Here is a 12,135-nt window from a genome sequence, read left to right as displayed (position 1 = left end):
GGTGAAAAATAGAAGAGAACTATCGTCACACACACACAACGACAGAGGTTGGGTTTGGTTATTTCTCGCCACAGAGGAACTTGTCACATGAACGGAGCCACGAATGAGGACGTGCTTAAAAAAAACTTGACAATAAATCATTTGTCCACAGCTTCAAGATTTTGCTTCAACATAATTCGGTGGGTCCACCCCCGAGCAGCCTTTGCCCAGAGCTCTTCAATGACGCCTCCACTCGTTCTCCAAAGGAATGTCCCCGAAGAGAGATCTCTCTAGCTGTTTCATACGGAGGGTCACTGGAAATTCAAAAATCAGATGTGCCTGTGCAAGACTTTCTGAACCTGCACAATGAAGACATCAACTAGTGATGAACCAGAGAACTGTTTAAAAAGATAAAGCTCTGAAATTTCATCCAATCCCCTAGGACACTCCAGTAAAACACTAGGATGCCAATCCAACGCTGCAACTTACACTAGTCAAATTTGGAAAGAGATTTGGCCCAGATGACACACAGGCTGAGCCACATTCATAATATTTTACACTTCTTACTCATGGAGGAACTTAAATCAGTCAGCTTGATGTCAAAATCTTCATTTTGCATGTGCCCTTGGCATAGATCCCCTTTCCCCATGTGCAACATTTACACAGATACAGAAGAAAAGGGCTTCTTCCATGGCCACCAGGACAAGATGTAGTTTTTTTATTATTCGTTCATGGGATGTGGGCGTCGCTGGCAAGGCCAGCATTCATTGTCCATCCCTAATTGCCCTCGAGAAGGTGGTGGTGAGCCGCCTTCTTGAACCGCTGCAGTCCGTGTGGTGATGGTTCTCCCACAGTGCTGTTAGGAAGGGAGTTCCAGGATTTTGACCCAGCGACGATGAAGGAACGGCGATATATTTCCAAGTCGAGATGGTGTGTGACTTGGAGGGGAACGTGCAGGTGGTGTTGTTCCCATGTACCTGCTGCTCTTGTCCTTCTAGGTGGTAGAGGTCGCGGGTTTGGGAGCGCTGTCGAAGAAGCCTTGGCGAGTTGCTGCAGTGCATCCTGTGGATGGTACACGCTGCAGCCACTGTGCGTCGGTAGTGAAGGGAGCGAATGTTTAGGGTGGTGGATGGGGTGCCAATCAAGCGGACTGCTTTGTCCTGGATGGTGTCGAGCTTCTTGAGTGTGTTGGAGCTGCACTCGTCCAAGCAAGTGGAGAGTATTCCATCACACTCCTGACTTGTGCCTTGTAGATGGTGGAAAGGCTTTGGGGAGTCAGGAGGTGAGTCACTCGCCGCAGAATACCCAACCTCTGACCTGCTCTTGTAGCCACAGTATTTATATGGCTGGTCCAGTTAAGTTTCTGGTCAATGGTGACCCCCAGGATGTTGATGGTGGGGGATTCGGCGATGGTAATGCCGTTGAATGTCAAGGGGAGGTGGTTCGACTCTCTCTTGTTGGAGATGGTCATTGCCTGGCACTTATCTGGCGTGAACGTTACTTGCCACTTATGAGCCCAAGCCTGGATGTTGTCCAGGTCTTGCTGCATGCGGGCTCGGACTGCTTCATTATTTGAGGGGTTGCGAATGGAACTGAACACTGTGCAATCATCAGCGAACATCCCCATTTCTGACCTTATGATGGAGGGAAGGTCATTGATGAAGCAGCTGAAGGTGGTTGGGCCCAGGACACTGCCCTGAGGAATTCCTGTAGCAATAGGCCTGGTCAGAAATAAGGCAAATTGATCGACTTTCTCCCACATGTAGTTGCAATATAAAACCTGGAAGCGAAGTCACTGGGTTCAGACAAAGTTCCAGCTTGAGGCAGGATTCTCGAGCCAAATTATGGGCTAGAATTATGGCCATTTATGGTCATTGGGCAGAAGGTCCAGCCTTATGAGACAATGCAGCTCGTATAGTGACTAGAACAATAATATACACGTACATGCCCTTACTCTCATTTTCCTTCGTTCTCCTCTCCCTCCCCTCTTTGTCAGGAGAAGTTCTTTTCAGATTCACAGGCACTTTCATTGACTAATTCATAACAAGCGACTGGCACTCAATGACACAGAGGATTTTAATCAAAGCCACTCCAGCCAGAAGTAAGGTGCCCGCTGCCAGTTCAGTGACCAATTGTATCTGTACCAGGCCAGCCACATGGGAGGCAGTCTCACATGGCTGTGGATGACAGTTCATTTGTTTGAATATGGATATTGAGTGACTGAAATGCCATTCTTAAAAAGTCATCCTGGAGAAAATTATCAAAAGGATTTTATTATATTTATAAAACCATCATTATTTGCTAAATTGATACTACCAGCAGGGGGCACTAAGGTGCTCTAGCACCAGCAATTTTTTTTCCACTCAGTAAGACACGATTAAATTCAGCTCCAGTGCACAGTCGACAAACAGACTAACCTCCTTATGAAGCAACTTGGCCAGCAGCCTGCTTCCTGCTGTTTCGCTGCGTATAGCTTAAGCTGCATACAGACAGACACTTACGTAATATGTTTACCCAGGAAGGCCTTTTCAATTGGGAGGGGTTAGCTAACACTGGCTGTTCTCCTTCTCTACTGGGTGTAGGCAGTTTGAAAACCCCAGAACCTGATTCAATTTTTGAACTAGAACCTCTTTTGCTTTCGTTCTTCTCAGTTACGAGGAAAATAAAGAAAACTCTACCAATGTCACATTCACCCGTAGACCCATCTAAGTCATTTTAAGCTTTCACCTGGATTTTGCAGATGGTGGATTTAATAAAACAGAAATGGTTTACTAAAGTTGACTAGAATTGTTGACTAATGCTAAAAAAAGAAAAAGAAGAGTGTAAATTGGTGTCCATAGGTTGGAACATGGATCAAGAGGTAGCCCTGAATCAGTAGCGAACTCTCAAGGAACCCTTTCAATAGTGCTTTAAGTGATATTTTCCTTTTTTTAAAAAAACTACAGATCCTGGTCTTCATGGCCTTTAACCCAAGCGAGTGTATTATTCTGAGATGACATGCCAATTGTCTGTGGTGCACTGCAACGTGGCTTGCTAAGCAAGTGTGGTGTTGTGTGACCTGGTGCGGTAACTGGGTGTGGCGCACTGTGACATGATAACTGGGCGTGTTGCACCATGACAAGGCGTGACAAGCAAGCACTGTGCATTGGGACATGGCAAAATATCACTGTGTGCAGACTCATTACAGAAGCTAAACAACAGATACTCGAGATGTCTAATTCACTTCTCTACGATGCTATTTTGTGCTATACGTAACGCACGCCTAAATTTATGTTATCAGTTTTAAATCCTCAACAGAAAGTGCTGAGATGGTCAGAGTCATTGCCCTCTCTGCAGCAACCTTTAATACAGCTCTGTGACTAGGTGGTGGGAAATTTAATTCTACTGCAGAGCTGTACGAACAGTGTTCAGGAGTAATGTCAGGAAGCACTTCTTCACAAAAAGGGTAGTGGAAATCTGGAACTCTCTTCCCCCAAAAAGCTGTTGAGGCTAGGACAAGTGAAAATTTCAAAACTGAGATTGATACATTTTTGTTAGACAAGGGTTATTAAAGGATATGGAGCAAAGGTGGGTAAATGGAGGTGAGGTACAGATCAGCCATGATCTAACTGAATGGTGGAACAGACTCGATGGGTTGAATGGCCTACTCCTGTGCCTATGTTCCTAACCGGGTACTGCCCATCTTCTCTTTTGCATCAATTTAACACCCTTTCTCTCTGCTTTCTGCACACTGGCTGCATTTCCCATTCTTTTTGTTCCTCCCCTTTATTTCTGTGATTAGTTTAATTTTGCTCAGTTTCACAAGTTTTCTTAGGGCCATTTTCAGTATGTTTTGTTGCATGTATTTTCCCCTTTCATCGCAGGTTAGTTCTGGGTAACCGCACCATCCTGTTTGGTTGGAAGGGCAGAGACATCTGCAACTGATATTGATAGCTGTTCCTAGGTGCCCTTCCGCTGTATCCCAACTTTGCCCGAAAAGCCTCACTCTAGGAAACCCCAAAAAGTCAATTAAGGTTAGTTGGGAATCAGTGTTATAATCATGTCTTTTTCTGCAAAGGTGTGGTGACAAAATGATGCAGGGCAGTGTTGGACTAACCCTGCCCAAACTGCCCGCAACACCAAATCACCCATTTTTAGTCTCCAATAAAATTGGTCAGGAGTCTCTATACTGTTAATATGACAGTGCTGAACAGCCACTTTTCTGAACTTATTGGGAGTACTGCCCCATTAAAGTGATCTTAAATACAAGAGACCAGCTAGCTCCTTTGGTGGCTTACAGCGCTATACAGACCAGGAAAGTCCCAAGTTCAACCCTTGGTCTGTGCTAGGTGCCAAATTTCAATTGAGGCAGTGGGTGCTATGACTGATCTCACTGGACTAGGAAGGAGGAGGGGTAGAAATCAGCCAGGATCCCACTTGCGACTGCTGTCCTGTGACCCTCTCCCACTGAAAAGTGCACATGGAAGTCAGGCTCTGCCTCTGATGCCCCCACATTTCAATAACCTCCCAGTACTGACTGTCCAAACTCATACATGAAGAATGGCTATTTGGCCAAGTTACAGAGAGCTGCTGGCATTCGTTGAACCATACTCTAGCATTTTTTTTGGGGGGTGGGGGTGGGGGGGGGTGAGGAAATAGAAATGTTAAAAAATGGGAAACCAAGCTGTCAAACTGTAGCATTATTGAGGATAAATGATTTAGTTTGAAGAGGGCCCCATACTAGACTGGGTTTCATTGCATTTCATTAGTAAAATGGATATTGTTTAAAGAGAGGTTTAATAATCACTCTGTGGTACTGCTACCTTCATACGTTGCCATGACGACTGCCATTTGAGATGCAGCATTCTATATTTAGTACTTCTTAAATAATGGGCTCACATTCACACTGTTGGCCAAGGACTGATACAGAACCACAGGGTTTACAGCACAGCAGCAGGTTATTGCTAGTTCTCCAACTGGAGCTCTCTAATCTAATCTCATTCCCCCACCTTATCCTCATGCATCCCTTTATATTCTTCCTTATCAAATTTCCTTATCCAATTCCAATTCCCTTAGGATATTCTGAGTTCACATTATCAGTGGGGAGCCTCACCCCCACTAGCCCCAAGCATCAGGAAATCGCGGGCATGCTGCCTACGATATTCTGACCATTCAAATTAATCGTGGGAGTGCACCCTCCATTTCCCAACGGAAAGCCTCCCCCCTAAGGTAGCGCGAACTCAGAAAAATCAGTCCTAGAATCTCTGCCCCAATAGCCACTTGGGTACCAGGGATGGCATGGAGCAGGAAGCAGCTTAACACGGACATTCAGAAATTCTCAACTCCAATACAGTTATTCTGCTAGAAACCGGTAAATTGATTTTACCAAGAATCCATGTGATTCAAGTCTTCTGCATGTTAACTAGTGGGTTAACTAGTCAAGGGAAAAACTCAAAAGAAAATTGAATGGCTCTCTGGATGCCTCAGTGGGTAAATGCACTGCCTGGTGTGGCACTAGCCCATAAGGTTCCAAATTCGTTCCTTGTTCCGTGCACAGATAGTTGATCTGAGCAATGGTCCTGGGCTAGGGAGGAACACTATATCATGCTAACATGACAACGTCAGTAATGTATCAGTGAAGCTGCACTGATGATCTCACTGTAATGAAAATACTGCTACCACCAATAATGCAATGTCATTCACAGACCAGTTCAATGTCTGAGCACCATCACCATAAGAGTTATATTTAAATGTATAAGTGGTAAAAACAGTAAACTACTCTGTAGGGTGAGGCTAATCTATAAAAAGGTCTGCTAAATCACATGTCTATATGCTTCGTACTCTTAAAATAGGGGCAGTACTTTGCGGAGAATTGTGTACTATCCCATGAATCCTCATTATTTCATATTTACCCCCCGCAATGATCTTCCCTCCTCTCCCAGAGGTGCTGACTCCTTGCTCGGGTATGACTCCATGGGTGGCAGTTGCTCTCCAGGGCCTCTCCAAGCAGCCATTACTTGTGTGAGCCTCAACAGTGAATGTCAGCTGTCTATCTGACCGCAGAGTCATCACAGACCAGCCCATTCTCGTCCTCGCCCGACTTCTGTGCACAGCGACTTCCAGTAGGGATCATTATATAGCAATCAGCAGCAAGAACCCTGGCAGCTTTTCACTTCTCTAATCTAGGGGTGCTGCAGCCAACAGCAGTGTCCCTACCACATGCCCTGGTTGAGATCAGATAACTCAGTGCAGCCTGAGGATTGAACTTACAAACTTTCTGGGCTCCATAATTTCTATTTGTTCTTCTCTTCCCCTGTCCACAATTTCCCAGTTATTGCCTCCTCAAAATCTACAGCCCCATGCATCACTTCACTGCTGAGACAAGAAGTGGATGAGTGGCCCACTTTAACCTGTTCTCCAACAGTCCTCCCTCACTTTTACGGTGAGAGAGTTTCTGCTCTCTGCTTTGTACACGACTGCAGCTGCGACCCAAAATCCCACCATGTGGGAATACACAGGGATAAACCCAAATTCTTACCCTTCACTCAGACACTGTCCACTGCCAACTGTGCGACTGTGCCATCTCCATGATTGTTTGTAACATATTTTAACAGAGAGCTACAACGAAACATCCACTGACCCTGGTTATCCCCTTGACAGCCTGCCTTAAACACTCACCCATATGGATCATCCAGCAGCCGAGTCGGATCAATAGGCCACACGGGGTCTTCCCTGGGGAAATAGAAGCAAGTAACTTTGCTCAGTCATTTCAATCATGGTTCCCAACCCAATGCACACACAATACACTGCAGATATCCTGCAACCAGGGAACTCACAAAAATAAATACGCTTACAAGATCACTGCGGTTCCGAAGAAGTTGTGCCCATACAGGAGCCAGTTACATTTAGAAGGTTCGTTACTCTTGTGGTCACAAAGTGAGGTGGACCACTGGACTTGTTCTAGTTAGACAGCCCTACCAATGGCTCTTACAGGAATTATAGGTGTAAACACAATGCAATCCCCAACTGATAGCAAGTACAAATTCATGGCAGAGGCTAGATTATGTGGCAATGCACAACAATTAATTCACACAGCATCAGACAACTAAAGAGATGGGCCACTACAGTCATTAACCACTGTTTTTTTTCTCTGTTTTTTTTTCCCTGTTTGTTTTTTTGTTGAATGTGTATTCGGGGGTTCTGCAGGTGACACCTCTCTGTCTGAACACGGTGATTGCCTTGGCAACGGGCAGTTGCAGGGGCAGTCTGTAAACACCATGTATTGTTCTATATGTATAAATGCGTAGGCTTCAAGGAGCTCTTGAAACATTTGCCTGAGGAAGGAGGAAATCTCTGAAAGCTTGTGAATTTAAAATAAAATTGCTGGACTATAACTTGGTGTTGTAAAATTGTTTACAATTGTCAACCCCAGTCCATCACCGGCATCTCCACATCATGACTAAAGCAGAAGGCATTGGTCTCATATGCAATCCTGGTAGTTGGTGTTTTGTAATAATTACAACAGTAATACAGAAGGCAGCAGCAGTAGAGGGTCTGAATACTTACTCTCTCATAACCCCTGATATGTTGAGAATGGCAGAACCGCTCTCGTGAACGCTGTCGAAGGATATATTCGGGGAGTCGTCGTCTTCCTCGCTGTCAGTTTTAGTCTCCATAGGGGACATGGGACTCTGATCAATTCTCACTGCAAAAACAAAAATCAATTACACAATGAAACAAAGAGCAACTGGATACAGACACAAAGCCTGTTTGCTTTGTAATGGACAACTACACTTGTTACAAATTGGATAGCCAGGTAGTGAAGGATAGAATACTAGAGCCTGATCTTCAGTTGCTTCCACACCTTTATTCACAGAGCTCCACATTACACCCCACCACACCCTAGATTAGCTCTCTTATAAAAGGATACAAGAGTTCCCAATTGATACACGCCACCTGAGTAAAATTAACACTAATTGATATAAATCACATGGATACAATTAAAAACACAAACCCATTTTTCCCAGTAACTCAAACTTGTGGAATTTCTCATTTCCTTCAGCCTTCCTTTCCTCCTAAAATCTCAAAAATAAAGCTTTCAGTCACCTAAACCCTACTTCCTGAGTTATCTCATCATCTCTCCTGCTGTTTACATGGTTGATGGTGTCCTGCACTGTAAGCATGGCCATACACTTCCTAAGTTTCTTAGCATGCTGTTTTGTAAGAACAGGAGCATTATACCATGTATTACTCTGCTGCTCAGGTGAAGAGGTGTCTAACCTTGCCTGTCCCTTTAAGGCCACAAGATCTAATTGCTGTAGAAAGTCACATCCAGAGGTAGATCGTTTCTCTGAGGATTAACAGCTCCCTAAGGTCAGAAAAACCCAGCAGGCAATGACTGGCTTACTTCCTCTCTGTTTCGTACATGACACTTCAAAGTGTGATGTCTGAAGTGCAACATTTGGAGTGTAGTAGGTAGACAGTAGACAGAAAACTTTTACATGCGTAGACATATAGATAGGTACAATTCAGAACTGGAACAGGAACATAAGGTCGTCGAGCAACTGCTGAGTGCTCCTCAAGAGGAGCTGTTTTCTCTTCAAACTGAAAGATTCTTGTTAATTTTACCTTCCGTTTATGGTATTAAATTTTAATGGTGAAAGAAAAATGAGCTAATATCAGTAGGCAGGTTTGATTCACAACAGAAAATACTTGTCTCCGTTAGTACCACTATTTTATGTAAATTTTTTTATTCGTTCATGGGATGTGGCCGTCGCTGGCAAGGCTAGCATTTATTGCCCATCCCTAATTGCCCTTGAGAAGGTGGTGGTGAGCCGCTTTCTTGAACCGCTGCAGTCCGTGTGGTGAAGGTTCTCCCACAGTGCTGTTAGGTAGGGAGTTCCAGGGTTTTGACCCAGCGATGATGAAGGAACGGCGGTATATTTCCAAGTCGGGATGGTGTGTGACTTGGAGGGGAACATGCAGGTGGTGTTGTTCCCATATGCCTGCTGCCCTTGTCCTTCTAGGTGGTAGAGGTTGTGGGTTTGGGAGGTGCTGTCGAAGAAGCCTTGGAGAGTTGCTGCAATGCATCCTGTGAATGGTACACACTGCAGCCACAGTGCGCCGGTGGTGGAGGGAGTGAATGTTTAGGGTGGTGGATGGGGTGCCAATCAAGCGGGCTGCTTTATCCTGGATGGTGTCGAGTTTCTTGAGTGTTGTTGGAACTGCACTCATCCAGGCATCCATCACACTCCTGACTTGTGCGTGGTAGATGATGGAAAGGCTTTGGGGAGTCAAGAGGTGAGTCACTTGCCGCAGAATACCCAGCCTCTGATCTGCTCTTGTAGCCACAGTATTTATTTGGCGGGTCCAGTTAAGTTTCTGGTCAATGGTGATCCCCAGGATGTTGATGGGGGATTCGGCGATGGTAATGCCGTTGAATGTCAAGAGGAGGTGGTTAGACTCTCTCTTGTTGGAGATGGTCATTGCCTGGCACTTGTCTGGTGCGAATGTTACTTGCCACTTATCAGCCCAAGCCTGGATGTTGTCCAGGTCTTGCTGCATGTGGGCACAGACTGCTTCATTATCTGAGGGGTTGCGAATGGAACTGAACACTATGCAATCATCAGCGAACATCCCCATTTCTGATCTTATGATGGAGGGAAGGTCATTGATGAAGCAGCTGAAGATGCTTGGGCCTAGGACACTGCCCTGAGGAACTCCTGCAGCAATGTCCTGGGGCTGAGATGATTGGCCTCCAACAACCACTACCATCTTCCTTTGTGCTAGGTATGACTCCAACCACTGGAGAGTTTTCCCCCTGATTCCCGTTGACTTGAATTTTACTAGGGCTCCTTGGTGCCACACTCAGTTAAATGCTGCCATGATGTCAAGGGCAGTTACTCTCACCTCACCTCTGGAATTCAGCTCTTTTGTCCAGGTTTGGACCAAGGCTGTAATGAGGTCTGGAGCCGAGTGGTCCTGGCGGAACCCAAACTGAGCATCGCTGAGCAGGTTATTGGTGAGTAAGTGCCGCTTGATAGCACTGTCGACGACACCTTCCATCACTTTGCTGATGATTGAGAGTAGACTGATGGGACGGTAATTGGCCGGATTGGATTTGTCCTGCTTTTTGTGGACAGGACATACCTGGGCAATTTTCCACATTGTCAGGTAGATGCCAGTGTTGTAGCTCTTATGTAAATAAGAGTCTAAATGGGGTAGAGAAGCAAAGAGATCAGGGGTACAGATTCATAAGTGACTAAAAGCAGTGACACAGGTTAACAAGGCCATAAAAAATGCAAACAAAGCACTGGGGTTCATTTCTAGAGGAATCGAATTGAATAGCAGGGAAGTTATGTTAAACTTCGATAAAACCTTGGTTAGACTTCACTTAAAGTACTGTGCTTTCTGGTCCCCATATTACAAAAAGGATACAGAGGCACTGGAAAAGGTGCAGAAAAAGACTTAAGGATGATACCAGAACTGAGAGGTTAGAACTATCAGGAAAGACTGAACATGCTGGGACTCTTTTCTCTAGAAAATAGAAGGCTGAGACGTGACCTAATAGAGGTCTTTTATAAATTATGAAGGGCTTCGATAGGGTAGATGTAGCGAAAATGTTTCCACTTGTGGGGGAATCCAAAACTAGGGGTCATAAATATAAGATAGTCGCTAATAAATCCAATAAGGAATTCACGAGAAACTTCTTTACTCAGAGAGTGGTTAGAATGTGGAACTTGCTACCACATGGAGTGGTTGAGGTGAATAGCTTAGATTCATTTAAGGGGAAGCTAGATAAGTATATGAGGGAGAAAGGATAGGGTCAGATAAAGTAAGGTGGGAGGAGGCTCGTGTGGAGCATAAACACAAGCATAGACCAGTTGGGCCGATGGCCTGTTTCTGTGTTGTAATTTCTATACAATTCGATGTAAAAGAATCATATTTAGCTTTGAAAACCTTTCATTACAGGTCTATGGGGAAAGAGCAGGGGTGTGTGGGACTAATTGGATAGCTCCTTCACAGATTCAGCACAGGCATGATGGGCGAAATGGCCTCATTCTGTGCTGTAACATACTATAATACTACGATTTGCTCCTGCTGATTTTTACGACGTATTTTTATCAGAAAGCTAGTGTTCATAACATGGAGACTAAGGCCTGGGAAGAGGAGTCACTGAGGCCAACAGTGCAAGGAAATCAATCAGTACAAATGGACTCTAAAATCAGGATGCTCAGTTGACATTCTCAACTCTGCAGGCTCATTCTGCTCTTTCACTCATCATCTCAGTAGCACTTCCAAATCTCTATAGTCCTCTAAGGCGATCAATCATTGTGAAAACCAAAATATTCTACTACCCTTAATGGCTTAGCGAGTGAATGCACCACGTGATGTGGCACAAGGCCATACATACCAGGAAAGTCCTGGGTTCAATCCTTTGTTTTCTACTGAATTAGTAGTATGGCAGTAAAGGCACTAGAATTGACCTTCATGGTTCCTGCTCTGTAGGCTATCCAGTGACCACTGGTGCCTTCAATGCCAATATTAGTGTCTCGAGGAAAGTAGAGGATATAATATATTTACCCCACCCCCCTCCCAATTCCAACAGCTCTTTGGGTCAATGCACCACATGATGCGGTAATGAGCCATAAGACGAGGAGATTCTAGGCTCATCCCTGGACTTTGCCAAGTTTGTGGATCACAGCCAGGACAGTGGTAACACCTTTAGATGGAGGGTGCTACAACTGGCCTCACTGTTCCTGACCAAAAGGCTAAAGAAGCTGTCGGAATTCCCACCTCCCCAATGGCACAACCATCACATGAATAGTGGGGACTTTTCTGACCAACAATTTCAACATTAAAAAAAAAGGCATTTTAATAACAAGAGATTTAAAAATGTTTTTACTTGTCAATAATGCAGTGGAATTCAAACCTCTACAGTTATTCCTCTTCACAAGACTATGGCCAAAGAGCAGTCTGCAGCAGAATGGCATAAATCAGACTGCCAAGTAATCGATGATGTGAGGATGCAGTGCACTTCAACCCATCGCATCGGGCCAGTTCCATGCCTGAGCCGCACAGGATTGCCTGAACATTGAGCTGCTAGTTGCTGTAATGATGATGTGGGCTACCTCTAGTGATTGGCTCAGCTGACGTACTGTTGATGAGGCAGTTCAG

General features: G+C 44.9%; 1 protein-coding gene across 5 annotated transcripts in view; it reads right to left on the bottom strand.

Annotated features, from left to right (window-relative positions):
• Positions 1-12,135, bottom strand: part of klf8 (Kruppel like factor 8) — a 194,958-nt gene that overhangs the window by 53,410 nt on the left and 129,413 nt on the right. For all 5 annotated transcript variants that reach the window (XM_067996980.1, XM_067996978.1, XM_067996979.1 and 2 more), the window contains 2 exons: positions 7,525-7,663; positions 6,637-6,690 (listed from right to left, as the gene is read on the bottom strand). In XM_067996980.1, the coding sequence (XP_067853081.1) occupies positions 6,637-6,690; positions 7,525-7,663 (193 nt within the window). The remainder of the gene's footprint in view (positions 1-6,636; positions 6,691-7,524; positions 7,664-12,135) is intronic.

Source organism: Heptranchias perlo, chromosome 15 (assembly GCF_035084215.1).
Source record: "Heptranchias perlo isolate sHepPer1 chromosome 15, sHepPer1.hap1, whole genome shotgun sequence".
In the NCBI taxonomy this organism is placed as follows: domain Eukaryota; kingdom Metazoa; phylum Chordata; class Chondrichthyes; order Hexanchiformes; family Hexanchidae; genus Heptranchias; species Heptranchias perlo.
The sequence above is the reverse complement of the archived record's forward strand: the minus strand, read 5'-3'. Positions and strand labels throughout refer to the sequence as shown.